The sequence below is a fragment of the Centropristis striata genome, chromosome 7, assembly GCF_030273125.1.
Source record: "Centropristis striata isolate RG_2023a ecotype Rhode Island chromosome 7, C.striata_1.0, whole genome shotgun sequence".
In the NCBI taxonomy this organism is placed as follows: Eukaryota; Metazoa; Chordata; class Actinopteri; order Perciformes; family Serranidae; genus Centropristis; species Centropristis striata.
The window spans coordinates 30,857,984-30,877,380 of record NC_081523.1 but is presented as its reverse complement, the minus strand read 5'-3'; the positions used below and the strand labels follow the sequence as shown (position 1 = coordinate 30,877,380).

At 45.2% G+C, this 19,397-nt stretch overlaps 1 protein-coding gene and 2 long non-coding RNA genes across 5 annotated transcripts; all 3 read right to left on the bottom strand.

The window, feature by feature from the left end:
* Nucleotides 1-6,602: 6,602 nt before the first annotated feature.
* Nucleotides 6,603-7,250, bottom strand: LOC131975051 (uncharacterized). Its single transcript, XR_009394690.1, has 2 exons — nucleotides 6,998-7,250; nucleotides 6,603-6,830 (listed from the first exon to the last, which is right to left on the bottom strand). It is a non-coding gene; the product is annotated as an uncharacterized LOC131975051 (long non-coding RNA).
* A 96-nt stretch (nucleotides 7,251-7,346) lies between these two features.
* Nucleotides 7,347-11,974, bottom strand: LOC131975052 (uncharacterized). 3 transcript variants are annotated; one of them, XR_009394691.1, is made up of 3 exons: nucleotides 11,394-11,974; nucleotides 8,026-8,109; nucleotides 7,347-7,430 (listed from the first exon to the last, which is right to left on the bottom strand). It is a non-coding gene; the product is annotated as an uncharacterized LOC131975052 (long non-coding RNA). The 3 variants fall into 3 exon arrangements; XR_009394693.1 differs by lacking the exon at nucleotides 11,394-11,974 and adding an exon at nucleotides 10,855-11,028; XR_009394692.1 differs by lacking the exon at nucleotides 11,394-11,974 and adding an exon at nucleotides 10,000-10,023.
* Nucleotides 11,975-17,089: 5,115 nt separating this feature from the next.
* On the bottom strand, nucleotides 17,090-18,859 carry LOC131974920 (uncharacterized protein C22orf15). Its single transcript, XM_059337426.1, has 4 exons — nucleotides 18,722-18,859; nucleotides 18,264-18,395; nucleotides 17,345-17,419; nucleotides 17,090-17,217 (listed from the first exon to the last, which is right to left on the bottom strand). The coding sequence occupies exons 1-4, from the start codon at nucleotides 18,798-18,800 to the stop codon at nucleotides 17,090-17,092; spliced, it is 414 nt and encodes a 137-aa protein (XP_059193409.1). The 5' UTR covers nucleotides 18,801-18,859.
* Nucleotides 18,860-19,397: the final 538 nt, after the last annotated feature.

The window sequence follows — 19,397 nt, the reverse complement described above, 5'->3', positions numbered from 1 at the left end:
CCATGCGAACCGGCGACTGCCACTGAGACCATGCGAACCGGCGACTGCTACTGAGACCATGTGAACCGGCGACTGCCACCGAGACCATGCGAACCGGCGACTGTGTCGCTGAGAGACCATGTGAACCGGTGACTCTGTCGCTGAGACCATGTGAACCAGTAACTTTGTCGCTGAGACCATGTGAACCAGTAACTCTGCCTCCGAGACCATGCAAACCAGTAACTCTCCCGCTAAGACCATGCGAACCGGCGACTGCCACTGAGACCATTCGAACCAGCGACTGCTACTGAGACCATGTGAACCGGCGACTGCCACCGAGACCATGCGAACCGGCGACTGTGTCGCTGAGAGACCATGTGAACCGGTGACTCTGTCGCTGAGACCATATGAACCAGTAATTCTGCCGCTGAGACCATGTGAAGCAGTAACTTTGTCGCTGAGACCATGTGAACCAGTAACTCTGCCTCAGACCATGCAAACCAGTAACTCTCCCGCTAAGACCATGCGAACCGGCGACTGCCACTGAGACCATGCGAACCGGCGACTGCTACTGAGACCATGTGAACCGGCGACTGCCACCGAGACCATGCGAACCGGCGACTGTGTCGCTGAGAGACCATGTGAACCGGTGACTCTGTCGCTGAGACCATGTGAACCAGTAACTTTGTCGCTGAGACCATGTGAACCAGTAACTCTGCCTCCGAGACCATGCAAACCAGTAACTCTCCCGCTAAGACCATGCGAACCGGCGACTGCCACTGAGACCATTCGAACCAGCGACTGCTACTGAGACCATGTGAACCGGCGACTGCCACCGAGACCATGCGAACCGGCGACTGTGTCGCTGAGAGACCATGTGAACCGGTGACTCTGTCGCTGAGACCATATGAACCAGTAACTCTGCCGCTGAGACCATGTGAACCAGTAACTTTGTCGCTGAGACCATGTGAACCAGTAACTCTGCCTCCGAGACCATGCAAACCAGTAACTCTCCCGCTAAGACCATGCGAAGCGGCGACTGCCACTGAGACCATTCGAACCAGCGACTGCTACTTAGACCATGTGAACCGGCGACTGCCACCGAGACCATGCGAACCGGCGACTGTGTCGCTGAGAGACCATGTGAACCGGTGACTCTGTCGCTGAGACCATATGAACCAGTAACTCTGCCGCTGAGACCATGTGAAGCAGTAACTTTGTCGCTGAGACCATGTGAACCAGTAACTCTGCCTCAGACCATGCAAACCAGTAACTCTCCCGCTAAGACCATGCGAACCGGCGACTGCCACTGAGACCATGCGAACCGGCGACTGCTACTGAGACCATGTGAACCGGCGACTGCCACCGAGACCATGCGAACCGGCGACTGTGTCGCTGAGAGACCATGTGAACCGGTGACTCTGTCGCTGAGACCATGTGAACCAGTAACTTTGTCGCTGAGACCATGTGAACCAGTAACTCTGCCTCCGAGACCATGCAAACCAGTAACTCTCCCGCTAAGACCATGCGAACCGGCGACTGCCACTGAGACCATTCGAACCAGCGACTGCTACTGAGACCATGTGAACCGGCGACTGCCACCGAGACCATGCGAACCGGCGACTGTGTCGCTGAGAGACCATGTGAACCGGTGACTCTGTCGCTGAGACCATATGAACCAGTAACTCTGCCGCTGAGACCATGTGAACCAGTAACTTTGTCGCTGAGACCATGTGAACCAGTAACTCTGCCTCCGAGACCATGCAAACCAGTAACTCTCCCGCTAAGACCATGCGAACCGGCGACTGCCACTGAGACCATTCGAACCAGCGACTGCTACTGAGACCATGTGAACCGGCGACTGCCACCGAGACCATGCGAACCGGCGACTGTGTCGCTGAGAGACCATGTGAACCGGTGACTCTGTCGCTGAGACCATATGAACCAGTAACTCTGCCGCTGAGACCATGTGAAGCAGTAACTTTGTCGCTGAGACCATGTGAACCAGTAACTCTGCCTCAGACCATGCAAACCAGTAACTCTCCCGCTAAGACCATGCGAACCGGCGACTGCCACTGAGACCATGCGAACCGGCGACTGCTACTGAGACCATGTGAACCGGCGACTGCCACCGAGACCATGCGAACCGGCGACTGTGTCGCTGAGAGACCATGTGAACCGGTGACTCTGTCGCTGAGACCATGTGAACCAGTAACTTTGTCGCTGAGACCATGTGAACCAGTAACTCTGCCTCCGAGACCATGCAAACCAGTAACTCTCCCGCTAAGACCATGCGAACCGGCGACTGCCACTGAGACCATTCGAACCAGCGACTGCTACTGAGACCATGTGAACCGGCGACTGCCACCGAGACCATGCGAACCGGCGACTGTGTCGCTGAGAGACCATGTGAACCGGTGACTCTGTCGCTGAGACCATATGAACCAGTAACTCTGCCGCTGAGACCATGTGAACCAGTAACTTTGTCGCTGAGACAATGTGAACCAGTAACTCTGCCTCCGAGACCATGCAAACCAGTAACTCTCCCGCTAAGACCATGCGAACCGGCGACTGCTACTGAGACCATGTGAACCGGCGACTGCCACCGAGACCATGCGAACCGGCGACTGTGTCGCTGAGAGACCATGTGAACCGGTGACTCTGTCGCTGAGACCATGTGAACCAGTAACTCTGCCTCCGAGACCATGCAAACCAGTAACTCTCCCGCTAAGACCATGCGAACCGGCGACTGCCACTGAGACCATTCGAACCAGCGACTGCTACTGAGACCATGTGAACCGGCGACTGCCACCGAGACCATGCGAACCGGCGACTGTGTCGCTGAGAGACCATGTGAACCGGTGACTCTGTCGCTGAGACCATATGAACCAGTAACTCTGCCGCTGAGACCATGTGAAGCAGTAACTTTGTCGCTGAGACCATGTGAACCAGTAACTCTGCCTCAGACCATGCAAACCAGTAACTCTCCCGCTAAGACCATGCGAACCGGCGACTGCCACTGAGACCATGCGAACCGGCGACTGCTACTGAGACCATGTGAACCGGCGACTGCCACCGAGACCATGCGAACCGGCGACTGTGTCGCTGAGAGACCATGTGAACCGGTGACTCTGTCGCTGAGACCATGTGAACCAGTAACTTTGTCGCTGAGACCATGTGAACCAGTAACTCTGCCTCCGAGACCACGCAAACCAGTAACTCTCCCGCTAAGACCATGCGAACCGGCGACTGCCACTGAGACCATTCGAACCAGCGACTGCTACTGAGACCATGTGAACCGGCGACTGCCACCGAGACCATGCGAACCGGCGACTGTGTCGCTGAGAGACCATGTGAACCGGTGACTCTGTCGCTGAGACCATATGAACCAGTAACTCTGCCGCTGAGACCATGTGAAGCAGTAACTTTGTCGCTGAGACCATGTGAACCAGTAACTCTGCCTCAGACCATGCAAACCAGTAACTCTCCCGCTAAGACCATGCGAACCGGCGACTGCTACTGAGACCATGTGAACCGGCGACTGCCACCGAGACCATGCGAACCGGCGACTGTGTCGCTGAGAGACCATGTGAACCGGTGACTCTGTCGCTGAGACCATGTGAACCAGTAACTTTGTCGCTGAGACCATGTGAACCAGTAACTCTGCCTCCGAGACCATGCAAACCAGTAACTCTCCCGCTAAGACCATGCGAACCGGCGACTGCCACTGAGACCATTCGAACCAGCGACTGCTACTGAGACCATGTGAACCGGCGACTGCCACCGAGACCATGCGAACCGGCGACTGTGTCGCTGAGAGACCATGTGAACCGGTGACTCTGTCGCTGAGACCATATGAACCAGTAACTCTGCCGCTGAGACCATGTGAAGCAGTAACTTTGTCGCTGAGACCATGTGAACCAGTAACTCTGCCTCAGACCATGCAAACCAGTAACTCTCCCGCTAAGACCATGCGAACCGGCGACTGCTACTGACACCATGTGAACCGGCGACTGCCACCGAGACCATGCGAACCGGCGACTGTGTCGCTGAGAGACCATGTGAACCGGTGACTCTGTCGCTGAGACCATGTGAACCAGTAACTTTGTCGCTGAAAACATGCAAACCAGTAACTCTCCCGCTAAGACCATGCGAACCGGCGACTGCCACTGAGACCATGCGAACCGGCGACTGCTACTGAGACCATGTGAACCGGCGACTGCCACCGAGACCATGCGAACCGGCGACTGTGTCGCTGAGAGACCATGTGAACCAGTGACTCTGTCGCTGAGACCATATGAACCAGTAACTCTGCCGCTGAGACCATGTGAAGCAGTAACTTTGTCGCTGAGACCATGTGAACCAATAACTCTGCCTCAGACCATGAAAACCAGTAACTCTCCCGCTAAGACCATGCGAACCGGCGACTGCCACTGAGACCATGCGAACCGGCGACTGCTACTGAGACCATGTGAACCGGCGACTGCCACCGAGACCATGCGAACCGGCGACTGTGTCGCTGAGAGACCATGTGAACCGGTGACTCTGTCGCTGAGACCATGTGAACCAGTAACTTTGTCGCTGAGACCATGTGAACCAGTAACTCTGCCTCCGAGACCATGCAAACCAGTAACTCTCCCGCTAAGACCATGCGAACCGGCGACTGCCACTGAGACCATTCGAACCAGCGACTGCTACTGAGACCATGTGAACCGGCGACTCCCACCGAGACCATGCGAACCGGCGACTGTGTCGCTGAGAGACCATGTGAACCGGTGACTCTGTCGCTGAGACCATATGAACCAGTAACTCTGCCGCTGAGACCATGTGAAGCAGTAACTTTGTCGCTGAGACCATGTGAACCAGTAACTCTGCCTCAGACCATGCAAACCAGTAACTCTCCCGCTAAGACCATGCGAACCGGCGACTGCTACTGAGACCATGTGAACCGGCGACTGCCTCCGAGACCATGCGAACCGGCGACTGTGTCGCTGAGAGACCATGTGAACCGGTGACTCTGTCGCTGAGACCATGTGAACCAGTAACTTTGTCGCTGAAACCATGTGAACCAGTAACTCTGCCTCCGAGACCATGCAAACCAGTAACTCTCCCGCTAAGACCATGCGAACCGGCGACTGCCACTGAGACCATTCGAACCAGCGACTGCTACTGAGACCATGTGAACCGGCGACTGCCACCGAGACCATGCGAACCGGCGACTGTGTCGCTGAGAGACCATGTGAACCGGTGACTCTGTCGCTGAGACCATATGAACCAGTAACTCTGCCGCTGAGACCATGTGAAGCAGTAACTTTGTCGCTGAGACCATGTGAACCAGTAACTCTGCCTCAGACCATGCAAACCAGTAACTCTCCCGCTAAGACCATGCGAACCGCCGACTGCTACTGAGACCATGTGAACCGGCGACTGCCACCGAGACCATGCGAACCGGCGACTGTGTCGCTGAGAGACCATGTGAACCGGTGACTCTGTCTCTGAGACCATGTGAACCAGTAACTCTGTCGCTGAGACCATGTGAACCAGTAACTTTGTCGCTGAGACCATGTGAACCAGTAACTCTGCCTCTGAAAACATGCAAACCAGTAACTCTCCTGCTAAGACCATGTGAACCAGTAACTCTGCCTCTGAAAACATGCAAACCAGTAACTCTCCCGCCAAGACCATGCGAACCGGCGACTGCCACTGAGACCATGCGAACCGGGGACTGCTACTGAGACCATGTGAACCGGCGACTGCCACCGAGACCATGCGAACCGGCGACTGTGTCGCTGAGAGACCATGTGAACCGGTGACTCTGTCGCTGAGACCATGTGAACCAGTAACTCTGTCGCTGAGACCATGTGAACCAGTAACTTTGTCGCTGAGACCATGTGAACCAGTAACTCTGCCTCCGAGACCATGCAAACCAGTAACTCTCCCGCTAAGACCATGCGAACCGGCGACTGCCACTGAGACCATGCGAACCGGCGACTGCTACTGAGACCATGCGAACCGGTGACTGCCACCGAGACCATGCGAACCGGAGACTGTGTCGCTGAGAGACCATGTGAACCGGTGACTCTGTCGCTGAGACCATGTGAACCAGTAACTCTGCCGCTGAGACCATGTGAAGCAGTAACTTTGTCGCTGAGACCATGTGAACCAGTAACTCTGCCTCTAAGACCATGCAAACCAGTAATTCTCCCGCTAAGACCATGCGAACCGGCGACTGCCGGTACATTTGAATGTCATTATAGTTATGTTTTAGAAGATAAAACTAATGTTAATTGCAAAATGAATGTCATTGAAAATAATGTTAATGTCATTGAAAGGCCTTGAAAATCTACCATTGCTTTTTTTGTTTGTTTGATGTGCTTCTCTCTGGGTCAGGAATTGCAAAACTATCGTAAAATTTTGAAGCAACCAAGTAGATTGATACTTGTGTATACAGATAGCTTTCCCCTGAGACACCGGTGTTGGTCTCTTGCATGCAATGTTTAGACTTACCCTCTCCGCCCCCTCCCCAGAAACAACAATTACAAATCTCACAAAAGTTTTGTTAATCTAAAAAGTTACCATCAAGATGCAACCTCTCCTTGGATGGAAGTGCGTGCAATGGTTGGTTTAAAAAAAAAAGATGATATTTAGTATGATTGATTTGCATTAAGTTATGTATTGAAATATACATTTCATGTTTGGGTTTGTTGAAATGGAAGACATACAATGTTTTGTGTATCACTTTGTGCAGAATTAACAATTGAAGAATTTTTTAAAAAGCCTATCTTTTCAACTGGTGAACGGGGGCAAGTGGGTCCAGAGGTCATCCAGCTGTTCTTGGACTGTGGGGGTGTCTGTATTTTCAGAACCAGATGACACACAATACCAAATTTATTCATACATTATAAATACTCAATTGTGAATTAATATTTTATTATTCAAAGGAAGTAGTTAAGACAGCAGATTGTATTATCAGGCCACGTCTGTGTCCACTGTGATGGGGAAAAAAACAAACCCATACCTTGTAGACTGGAGAGGGAGTTGTGGGTGCGTTATCCATCATCCACAGCCGGCTGGTTGACGGAGGTCTTTGAGGTACCCCATGGTCGGAAGTGGTTGGGCTCAGTGGGGCAGGATCTGCAAGGTCGAGACTTGTCCAACGCACTTTCTGAGCGCGGCATCTTGGAAGCAGTGGTCTTCCTCGTCTCACTTGGTCCTGCAATATACAATAGCCTGTACAACAATAACTCACAAAATAACACAATTGTAACAATAATATGCAACTGTAAGTGATCTGAACTAATTTAATTTGCTAACTTAACTGTCCCTAGACCAGCATAAAAAGCTAAACTATACAAACTAAAAACTCTACTATAAACCTAACCTAAATATAAATGTGCAAAAAATATGAAAAGTTAGCTTAGTCTGTCTTGAAGATGCTGGACACAGGAAACCTGGAAAAGTCAGAAAATACAGTGACTTCTATACTATATATTGAGGACCACATGCTGAAAGATCTGCATCATGTGAAATACTTATTCTGATGTGAAAAAACAACATGGTGATGGCTTCGGGCGCAGTAATGTGCTGCCCACTGCTCCTTGCATGGTGTGTTCACTTGTGTGTAAAAAAGGATGGGTTAAATGCAGAGGTTGAATTTCCCCATTGTGGGATTAATAAAGTCATCTTCTTCTTCTCCTCAGGTTTTAGCCGACAAAATAAATAAATACATTAATGAGACAGCAATACTTAATTAGATGAGAGTTTGACCAAGCGTCAATTAATGAATGAACATTATTGTTACCAATTTTTTTTTTTACTAGTTACTAGTTTTTGTACTAATAATCTATTTTCCCCCATTCTCTGATTTAAAAATGAATAAATACATGAATAATACTAATAATATTGATTATCCCAAATACACCTTTCCTTCAGATATATTTGTATATCACTATACGTGACATCACAGAACAGTGGTTGAAAGTTTTTTTTGAATAATAATTTCAGTGTTTCTCAACATTACAAAAGCATTTTTTTTTAATTGCTTACCTGAAAAGGTGAAGACAAACAACTGAATGCTGAAGGTCAATGAAGAACTGGATACTCAAGTCTCTTAGGTGAAGTAGTGTTTATCTAGAACAGGATGACAACCGTGAGCATTGCAGCAATGTAATAATAATGTGTAATTAATGCTTTAAATAACTGAATTAATGCATCACTTATTCATAAAAATCAGTATAAAGCTGAATATAATCATTAGAATTAAATACACACATAGCACCTCTAGAAACACAGCAAAATTTTCAGCATATGTGCCCCTCTGCATCCTTTATAGATAATATAAATTTTAACTTTCTTCATACATTTTTACGTGTTTTATACATTTTTATAGCACCCATGGTCCTCAGGGGTCAAAAAGGACCTCATGACATAAGACTGGTTTTAGGAAATGTAGAAAAAAAATTTACCAACTTTTTTCTCACCTTTTAAGGTAACTCATGACCAAAAAAATTTATATTTCATTTTCATATTTTTTTCATTAATATTGGTCAATTTTATTCAAATATACAAATATCAAAACACAAGCTTCACTAAAAGTTGACATGACCTACTCTGTGCATTCCCATCAAGAATTATTTTTTTCCATTACTATTGAAAAAAGTATACAGGGTTTTTTTTTTACTTTTTTCTCTCTTGAAATGAGGCCTAATTTAAGACATTAATGGCTATGACTCTGGTATTACAAATACACTTTATTACATAATAACCTCTATTATCAAAATAGTACTGCAGTATTAATATCAGAAGAAAACAGGATTAAAGCCTACAATGAAAATGCTTCACAGCACCACTTGAGGACACACACACACAAACAAATTAATCCAAAGCTGTTTAAACCTACATTTTCAACTTCCAATCTCTCACTCACTCACTCACTCACACACACACACACACACACACACACACACACAGAGAGAGTACATTAATATTAGTCACAGGAGCACATACTTCAGGTACCAGTTGACATGACAAATTGGAAAAAAAGAAATGGTTATAGTTTGGGTAATAGTCTGCTAACAGTAGTGAGTAACATTGACATTGACACAATGTAAATCTTAAATGGTGAAGTAAACTACCAGTTCATCATTACAGTAAATTTCTACAGCCCTGACTCCATGGTTAAATGTATATCCCCATGATTATCTTTTCTTTTTAACCTCTCATTACCAAGTGACATGAGTTTCAGTTTATTATTATCCAAATACACCGAATGTTCAAATTTAGCCATTGATGAGTATGACATTGGTATTACTATTACACCTTATTACATAAGAATACCAAAACATCCTCACAAAAAACAGGACTATTATCAAGAAGCTACCATCAAAATCCACATACAATTAGCTACATATCACAGTTTAAAAAAAATTTGTCAGGCCAACATTGTACACAAACCCTACATTAAAAATGGCATTTAGACAACATTAATCAAGGAAAATAGCATGAGCTGGCATTTTTTTAGCATTATTATATTATTATTAGCATAATGACACCTTCCCAGATAGACACAAGACAAAACACAGCAATCATAAACTGTTGTGGCCTAGATTATCAACTCACAATGCATTATCGGCTGTCTGTCATTAGCATCAAATCAGTCAAACCATGCAATGCACTCTTAGAATCAATAGTGTTTGCTAACACCAGACACATCTACTGTTAGCATCATGGTAACTGTAACATGGAGTAACTGTAAAGATATTCTGCCTCGACGGACCATTTATAAATTGCTTCGACATGATGCTAAAGCTAGCTCGCTAGAGAGCGCTAGCTCAGACCTAAGACCAGTAGCCGCGAATAAATTAGCAAAATAAAATGACAAACATCGTCCAAATGAAACTCAAATAACTTGCAATTACATTTCACAAAATTTTCGACAGTAGTTTAAAAGTTCAAATATGAAAATGCTAACATTATAAGGCACAATTGTAACGGTAGTATGCTAGTAGTATGTCTTCTTACCTCGCCGAGTCCCGCCAGCTTTGATGTAAATCCTGTCGGATTTACATCAAAGCCAAAACACAAGCAGCCAATCAGATTCGCCCCATAACTGTGCTCCAATCCTGTGATTCCCAACAGCTGTTCCGCGGCACACAACTGTGCCGTAAGAAAGCATCAAGTGTGCCGTGGAAGATTATCCAATCTCTAAGTGAGCGGCGTGAAGTGAGAGGCAGAACAATTAAATGCTCTTCCAACAGAGTGCAGTGTATCAGTGAATCTCGCGAATTCACGCGTAATCAAGTGATATAACCGGAAGAGAATCAACATCTCATTAATGACTCTGGACTTCCTCCAGAAAATACTAACTACAGACGCTGGAGTGTTTTTAATTTCACCGCCGTTAAAACCGGAGCTCTACTGAGAGCACAACACTCAGTACAGTACAGCGGCATCAATCCACCGCAGTGACAGACAGGCAGTGAGACAGGTCAAGTGAAGTCAGCAGGTATTAAGTCATCAACTATGTCCATACTCCAAAACAAACCGTATACACAAACACAATAATTGAAACGCAGCTGTACGACTCTGTCCCTCTGTGAGCCTCTTATTAAGCCTCTTAACACACCTTTCACCTCAAACAGCAGCCCTCATAAATACCCTCACCACTCTGAGCCTAAACATGAACATATCTGCAGCTCAGGATTGGTCTGAAATGACTGTCAAAAATGAAAAAGTAACCACAATAATATAAAAAAAACACCTGTCTTAAAACCCAAATAATTCCACATCAACATCATTTAATTCTTGGCCAGAGGAGCTCATCACAGCTGATGCAAACCTCTAAAGAAATGATTATTTTTACTTATTATTTCTTACCGTGACTCCACGTTCTCCACGTCAGTCAGTCGGGTTATCCTAAATTCCGCGACCTCCCTCACCACATCTTGCAGGCTATATTCTTGTGATGTGTGCAGTTTAGCATGCGCTATTCCTTTACTTGGCCTAACTGCTTCAAATGCGTCTCCATGTGTAGTGGCAGATTTTTAAAATAAAAAAAGCAGCTTCTGCTCAACAGAAGTATTGACAGTAGCTAGCTAAAAAAAAAATCATGTTGTCACCCAGACTTCTCAGACATGTTTTGCATCACACTCTTTCGTCCACAAGAAAACGTGTTCTTTCAACCTAGCCGGCCATCTGATGTCATTGTTAGCTAACGCTAATGTTAGCTAGTAATTAGCTATTACCGTTAGCATGGAGCGACATAAACTAAAACGTTTTCGTCTGATAACTATTGAAAATGGAAACATTGTTCGCATCTTCTCCATAATATTCCTGTCTCACGTTTAGCGTTTATTTATTATATTTTACGTTAAACCACCGGCGATTACTGACGTTAGTTAGCTTGACCTAGTTACCTGCTGTTGACAGGACGCTCCGGTGTCTCCGCTCGGACATCCTTCAGCTCGGACATCCTTCAGCTCGGACATCCTTCAGGGACAGCACGTCCTCTTCCCGGCACAGTACTCCAAATGTGCGAACATTTGTAACACATGCTTCACCAAGCATGGTATGGTCCAGGTCAGCCTCCTGACAGCAGATTCAGACTCAGGACACAACGACACCAGGTGCTGCCGAGCTCCGCCCCCCAGACGAGCTCCGGCTCCACATCCTCCTCTCTCCGGACCACCGCTCCAGTCTCTGATCAGAAAGTCTTCCAATGTTTGTGGGCTGTCTGAGAAGACTGACATAAATTAAGACGACCGCCATCCTCTGCTTCAGAGAGACAGCCTGCACCGCTGGACTGCAGGTCTCTGCTCGGTGTCACGGCAAACCCACGGATCTAACACTTTAACTACTGTTTGATCATTTAGAAACAAGAAACAGCATTTTTTTAACCTTTTCATTGTCAGTGATGAAGCGTAGAGTTGTGGTCGTGAACGTCATGAAACAACCGTTGTTGTTGTTTAATTGATGCCGCCGCTACCAGCTGTCAGCAGTAAACTGAAAAGGCACCCACGTGGAGGGCTGGAAAATGACCAATCATAAGAGGCCTGGGGTCAGCCTTGGCCCCGCCCCCAATGTGTAAAGAGTCCTCGCTCCGCGGGTGCAGAGCTCCACCGAGAGCGAGCACGGGGGAGAGTCTGCTTCACTCAGTTGCTGAATATGTGCGCGAAGATCAAACAATGACTCAAATATGACGCTATAGTCCACCTCTGCCTGCTCACTGTGGCGGAACTGTCTCCACCAGCAGTTCATTTCAGTTGATTGCAGTTGACTGCTGTGATTGGTCAACTCCACCTGGCCACCTGGTTGCTTAGCTACCAAAGCCTCCCCCCGACCCCCCCTCCCTTCTCCAAGACAGACATTCTAATTTAAAGGACATGGCGTTTTTTCATAAAGCATGATACCTTATAACTTGACCATACATTGTCCAATCTGCCTCAAACTTGTCATGCATGATGATGGTTCATCACTGACCAGTTCTACATAACAATATTTAATAAATTCCCGCCCTTTTGATTAGCCACGCCCCCTTTTACTAACTAATGAACCATTTGTCCTAGAAACTTGTATGAGGTGTCTGTGAACTCAGGCCAGAGTCCCTGTTTAACTGCTGATTTAATCAATGAGAGTCAAGGGCCAGAGGCAAGCACACAATCAAAATTTCTTTAGACATTTTCTAGTTAGACCTAAAGCCTTGACTCATGCAGAAACTATTTAATTTTGTGTGCTTGCTTGCAAAAGCACACTAATTGTTATTTCGTGGGCTTATTTTTTTGTGTGCTTGCAAAAGCACACTAACTTTTATTCACCGGGACTATTCTTATTTTGTGCGCTTGCAAAAGCACACTAATTGTTATTCCGTGGGCTTATTTTGTGTGCTTGCTTGCAAAAGCACACTAACTACTATTCATCGGGACTATTTTGTGCCACGGCTTAGCAGTGAGGCACGAGGCATCTCTTATTATTGCTCATGTTTTTTATTATTATTATTAGTGCCACAGCTTAGCAGCGAGGCATCTCTTATTATTGCTCATGTTTATTTTGTGTGCTTGCTTGCAAAAGCACACTAATTGTTATTCTGTGGGCCTATTCTTATTTTTAATCTTCCGTGGTGTTTTTTCGATCGACTACTCCTCCCAGAGTTTTGGTCACACATACACAAAAAAGGTATCAAACCGACCGGCTCACCCATGACAAGTGTGCTATGACTTTTCTAAGGGTTTCGACAAACGGTTTTCAAATTATTGTGCAAAAACACGTCAAAAAATCCCCCCAATGTAACCCTATGGAGAGTCTAGAGTGGTGATGTCATCAAGCGAGAGTGTATAGGGAGAGAAAGAATTGTCAAAAAATACATTTGAAAACTGCGCTCCAGGCTGCAAATTTCACTCTACAGAAATAATTTATACATAGAAACGTAGGAAAATTTGTCCTTTCACTCACAATCCTCTGGTAAAGCTGTCAGAGTTATAGTCTGGGCGTAGGACGCACAGATGCACCAACAACACGCACAAACTGCCTCATTCGCTCCCATATTAAAAACGCAGGAAGATTTCTGAAAAAGGGATATCTAACAGTTTTTTTTAGATCGCTCTGACAAAGCCATTTTTTTATTTTTCTTAAAAAAACAAAACAAATGTAGACGTTGAGGAAGAACTCAGGACGCTCAAAGTGAAGTCGAATCAATGATAGGTATGATGGTTTTGCCAAAAATGCTTTCTGTTCAAGGCCAGAATTTCCAGTTTGTCGACCTCTGGCTGCTCAGTGTGGCGGAGCTGTCTCCACCGTCAGTTAATTTCAGTTGATTGCTCTGCTCTGATTGGTCAACTCCACCTGGCCACCTGGTTGCTTAACTACCAAAGCCCCCCCCCCCCCCCCCCCCCCCCCCCCCCTCCTCCAACACAGACATCTTAACTGAAAACAGTTTACACTAATCACCATCACAACAATGCGGTCTCGCATTTGAATTAACCTGAACACAGTTTCAATATAATGCAACAAAGTTATGCGCAAGCTAACACTTTTAAGAGCAAAGAGGATGATGACAGGCTCAGGATCAGAGGCAGAAAGCACATAGGTTGGGGAAAATGTTGTAATATTTTGAGCCGCGTTAAACAAAAATTGCAGCAAGTTTAAATGAGCGTGGAGCTAAACAACCAGTCATAATCGTATCATCATCATAATCATCAATCATAACACAGGTTGGAAAAATGGAAGAAGATAACTTCTTCTACGCTTCATTTGAAGATGAAGTGCATTTTGAATAGCCTGCATTTATTTATTAATTAATATTACAGTTTTGGATTTTACATTTTAAAAAGGAAATGTTCATTTACACTTCTTTATTGTGTGTGGGGAAAAAATTTAATTGTGTTATTATCAGACCGCCATTACATTTTTCATCTCGCACACCCCCTAGCAGCAGCTCGCGCACCCCCAGGGGACTGGGTAAGTTTACATATAAAGCGCCCTGTTATTAAAGTTTCATTGGCATTTACTGACTATTTTTTGACTGTCACAATAATACGGGACAAAGTGCGTCCCTTTTCACCTCAATACGGGACGGGTGCTTTTGTTTCTAAATACGGGACGATTCCGTTTTTCAAGGGACGGTTGGCAACCCTAGTCTGCCATCAACAAGGAACAACAGGCATCATCTGTGGAACAGGAAATTAAAGATTTTAAGAGGACAGCGGTGCACTGTAGTCTCACTGTGAAAGATCTGGAACAAGCTGAGCTAGCCATCATCAAGTTCTGTCAGGGAAAGAGAATTCCTGAAGAACTAGCTCGTCTGGCAAAAGGGCAGCCGGTTAAAAGGTCCAGTCACCTTCATAATCTCTGCCCAAAGTTGCAAGATGGAGTCCTGAGAGTTGGAGGAAGGCTCAGTAGATTGTCTATGCCTGTGGAAGAGAAACATCCGATAATCCTGGCAAAGGATCTTCACATCTCAGAGCTCTTACTTGGACATGTACATCAGGAAGTGGGACATGGTGGCCGTAACCATATGCTGTCTAAGCTAAAATAGAGATACTGGATAGCTGGTGTGAGCTCAGCCATTAGGAGAGTGTTATCCAAGTGCATCACCTGTCGCCGCCTGAATGCTCTACCAGTTCACCAGCAGATGGCAGATTTGCCTCCTGAAAGAATCATCCCAGATGAACCACCATTCATCTGAGTGGGAGTTGACTGCTTTGGCCCATTTGAGGTTAAGAGTAGAAGGAGCATGGTAAAGAGGTACGGTGTTCTATTTACTTGCCTTGCTATCAGAGCAGTACATATCGAGGTTGCATCATCATTGGACACCGACTCCTTTATTAATGCACTCAGGCGTTTCATCGCCAGGAGAGGACAAGTTCGGAACCTACACTCTGACAATGGAACGAACTTTGTAGGTGCGGAGCGGGAGCTGAAGAAGGCTATGGAACAGTGAAATCAGGTGCAGATCCATGATGTCATGCTGCAAAAAGGAATACAATGGAGCTTTAACCCACCTGCTGGCTCGCATCATGGGGGAGCTTGGGAACGGCTGATCCGGTCTGTGCGAAAGGTTCTCAATTCAACTTTGAGGGTTCAAAGCTTGGATGAAGAAAGCCTTTACACAGTGTTTTGTGAGATCGAAGCCATAATAAACAGCAGACCAATCACCAAAGCCTCCTCAGATCCGAATGATCTGGAAGCATTAACGCCCAACCACCTGCTACTGTTGAAGACCTCACCAACATTGCCACCAGGAGTGTTCCAACCCACAGATGTTTATGCACATAGGATGTGGAAACAGGTCCAATACATGTCTGATCTGTTTTGGAGGAGACGGATAAAAGAGTATCTCCCTCAACTGCAGGAGCGTCAGAGATGAACAGGAGTGAAGAGGAATCTTGTCGTGGGAGACCTGGTCATCATAATGGACAGCACAGCAACTCGAAATTCTTGGCCTGTGGGACGAGTGATACAGACCTTCCCGGACCGAAGAGGATTAGTTCGTCAGGTGCGGATTAAAACCCGGAGCAGCTGCTTGGACCGGCCCATCACAAAGCTTTGCCTGTTGCAGGAAGCTGAAGCCATTTGAGGTCACTCTGGCTTCAGTTGTGGGGTTTTTTTGTGGGTTTTGGACTGTTACTATACCCTTCACTGGATTTTGACTGTTTGACTTTGACCAGTGAGACTATGGACTATGGACATATGATTCAAGAAGAAAGAAGATTCATGTGTGGATTAATTAATGGACATTCATTTTTTAAACTTTATTGTTGAATCTTTTCCTTATGTTTATGTCTCCTATGTGATGTAATTATTTACATTAATTCAATAATTAGGGGCTGGTGTGTAGGAGCCATATATTGCTTTATTGATTGATTATATTGTGTTTAATTTGTTTGTCTTGTTGCCACGGTTTCGGGTCACATGAGCACCGTAGTTGACAGCTCACAGGTAGGTTAAATCAGAGTGTGCTTCACCTGCACGGGTGAAGGGAGCGGCAAGTTTAGGTAGCCGTAATTTTTGTTGACCGCCTTTGTTATCGTTTTGTAATCTGCTTCGATACACGTTCGCCATAAAGTGTACACAATTAACATCTTACGTGCGTGTAAAGCCGCTGAGAATCATTAAAACACTTAAACTTCTCTGGACTCGGTGTGCTTCCTTGGAGCAGCAGCAGCGCATCAAATAAATATACAGGACCTATTCTCTGCCTCACAAGCGACTTTAAGGAACAGGAAAGCCGCAATAATATCGGCGAGTACTGGAGTCCAGGCACCGTTTTCCAGTAAGTTCGGTTAGCCCGGTTAGCTTCGTTAGCGCCATTAGCGCAGCTACAGTCAAACTGGAGCGGTCCGTTTATTAAACAAAAGGAGCAGTGCGACAAATTAACTGCGTACCTGTGAAGTGCGTACTTGTGTCTCTGTTGTTAAAGTTTATCGTTACTTTAGAGCAGGGGTCTCAAACTCAAATTACCTGGGTGCCGCTGGAGGCAGTATCAAAATGACCAGAAAAGACACAAAATTACTTAAGAAAAAAAAAGAAACAAAATGACTGAAAAAAACTAAATTACTTAAAAAAGACACAAAATGACTAAAAGACACAAAATGACCAAAAAAGACACAAAATAACTTTAAAAAAGTTTCTTATTAGCAGAAAAGTTTTTGCTCTTAGTTTGTTCAGCAGGACTGCTCCTCTTTGTCCGTCCTCTGATCTTTCTGTCTCTCTCCTTCTCAGGGTTCGACAGGTTTTCCAGCAGCTCTGAAATGTAAGAGTTCAATTTAATTTGTAGACATGCGTATGGCCAACAGAGGGCCTGAGAGAGCCGCTTCAAGTCTGCTGGTTGGTCAGTTTCAGTCATAAAGTTGCTGCTGATGGTTTCTGTTACCTGTTAACTCTGGATGACTCTGGCTGATGTTGTTTAGAAGAGACTCATATTTCAGACCTCCATTATCCTTATTTCCTGAAGGGAAGTAAAGTTATGAACTTTAATGTGTTATAAAAAGTGCTGCAGGTTTACAGTTTGTCTGACATTTTTAGGTTGATACCATTTTTTTACAGAGATTTGGTGCAAAATTTTACCATTTTCTACCACTTGAGAACTGTTCAAATGTCTTTAAAATTAAATGATAAGATATCCCTCTAGAATATCACATTAAGACACAGAGACCCCGGGGAACATGATCTCAAAAACATTCTGGTTTCTGGGAGAATTCTGTTTTTGGTGAAACTATGAAGAAATCCCCAAATTGTCAAAATACTTGTCTTTTATGAGGCTGTGATTATCCTAGAGGTCACAACAGCTCATTTTATACAGTGAGGTCAAGTTTAAAAAATGCTCTTACTGCAATAAAATGGCTACTATGGGGACAAACATCATCACACATGAATAAAAGTAGGTTTATTGAATCCACAAGACTCTCAGATTCCCAGTCATATCTAATTAATATCATTTCAACACTGCTTCAGGACCCCAGTGTGCAGAAATATTCAAATACAATAGATTAAAACAACACCTTTGTACTGCATGACAAAAACTCTACAGTGTCAGCCACAAAATGCACAGGATTGGTATAAAGTGGGCATGCATATAAAAGGGAGACTCTTGGCTACCCAAAGAACCAATTTCCATTCATATATCTTGAGGTTAGAGGTCAAGGGACCCCTTGAAAATGTCCATGTTAGTTTTTACCTCTCTAAAAGACAAAAGTCAGCACCATTATTTTTTGTCCTGTGGCTTGTTATTGAACTTTTTTCTATTTTTTTTATTCAATATATAAACTTGGTATCAGCCTAGATGGACTTACGGCATACTCGGAGGAGGACGTAGCATTGCCTCTCTACCAGCACGCTGCTGGCCAGTGCCACACTGTGCTGCTTCCCCTCCAGGTTCATCAGTCTACCACTGCTGTCCATCAGCTCCACACACTCTGCAGGATCTATTGACAATTTCATTTTTAAAGCACTTAAAGTGGTGAATGTAAAAAGTTGTTTTTGTGTAATTCAGTAGATAAAGACATTGTTAGACTCACTGGTCGAGTGATACAGAGTGTTAAAGAAGTAAATGTCGCTGAGTTTCTGACATGTCCATAAAAAACAGACTACAGTGGGAGAGTTGCTGCATTATGCTGCAATTATGCTCTATTGATCCCAAAAGGGAGCTAAAGGAATTTAAATGGACAATTGAGTTTCAGTAATGGATGGCAGCCTTTACTGCTACTCCATGTCCAAACCACTAATAATGTTTCCAAAAACTGCTGAGTACCTTTCAAGTCCAGACTGCACTGCTGCTTTAAATGATGGATGAAGTTTATCAGTTTGCAGTTGAGATTCAACATTTCCATCCTGTTGTCTGTCAAGAGAAACTATCTATTAAAAATATAAACATTGTACATTAAACTTTGCACTTTGCTGCAAATAACTGCTATTTTACCAAATGTTAAATTGTAAAACAAAGCAACCCTTTACCACCATAATGATTGTATGTTGCAAAGTTCTTACTTTACATCAGCAGTGTTATTGGTTGAAATGCTTCTACTTGAAAAGGAATGAGAATGTAATATATCCAGGAACTTTACTGACCTCCAAGCAGGATAGTGACAAACATGTTGTGGTCCTGACTGCAGTTAGGCTCCAGTAGTACTGACACTACCAGCAGTTTAAAGCATCTGATTATTCCAAAGAGCCCAGGGAGGAACACGTTTGGACTGGGCACAAAGTGCAACAATAGAGGCTGTTAAATCAGTGTTGTGGTTTACACTTGCATGCATAATGTAGAGATGGTGAACCCCATGCATGCACGCACACACACACACACACACACACACACACACACACACACACACACACACACACACACATACATCTCTTTTGCATCCTTCTCTTCTTTTCCTTTCAAAGCTGAAGCCTTTTAAATGAGGGACAAGGGACTGCTGTTGCTT

What these genes read in the sequence shown, in the direction of transcription:
- LOC131974920 (XM_059337426.1), bottom strand. Translation starts at nt 18,800, where the DNA reads ATGGAAATGTTGAATCTCAACTGCAAACTGATAAACTTCATCCATCAT. An exon ending in CGTCCTCCTCCGAGTATGCC is followed by an intron (nt 17,420 to 18,263) that starts GTAAGTCCATCT and finishes ACTTCCCTTCAG; the next exon opens with GAAATAAGGATAATGGAGGT. An exon ending in GAGTCATCCAGAGTTAACAG is followed by an intron (nt 17,218 to 17,344) that starts GTAACAGAAACC and finishes CTTACATTTCAG; the next exon opens with AGCTGCTGGAAAACCTGTCG.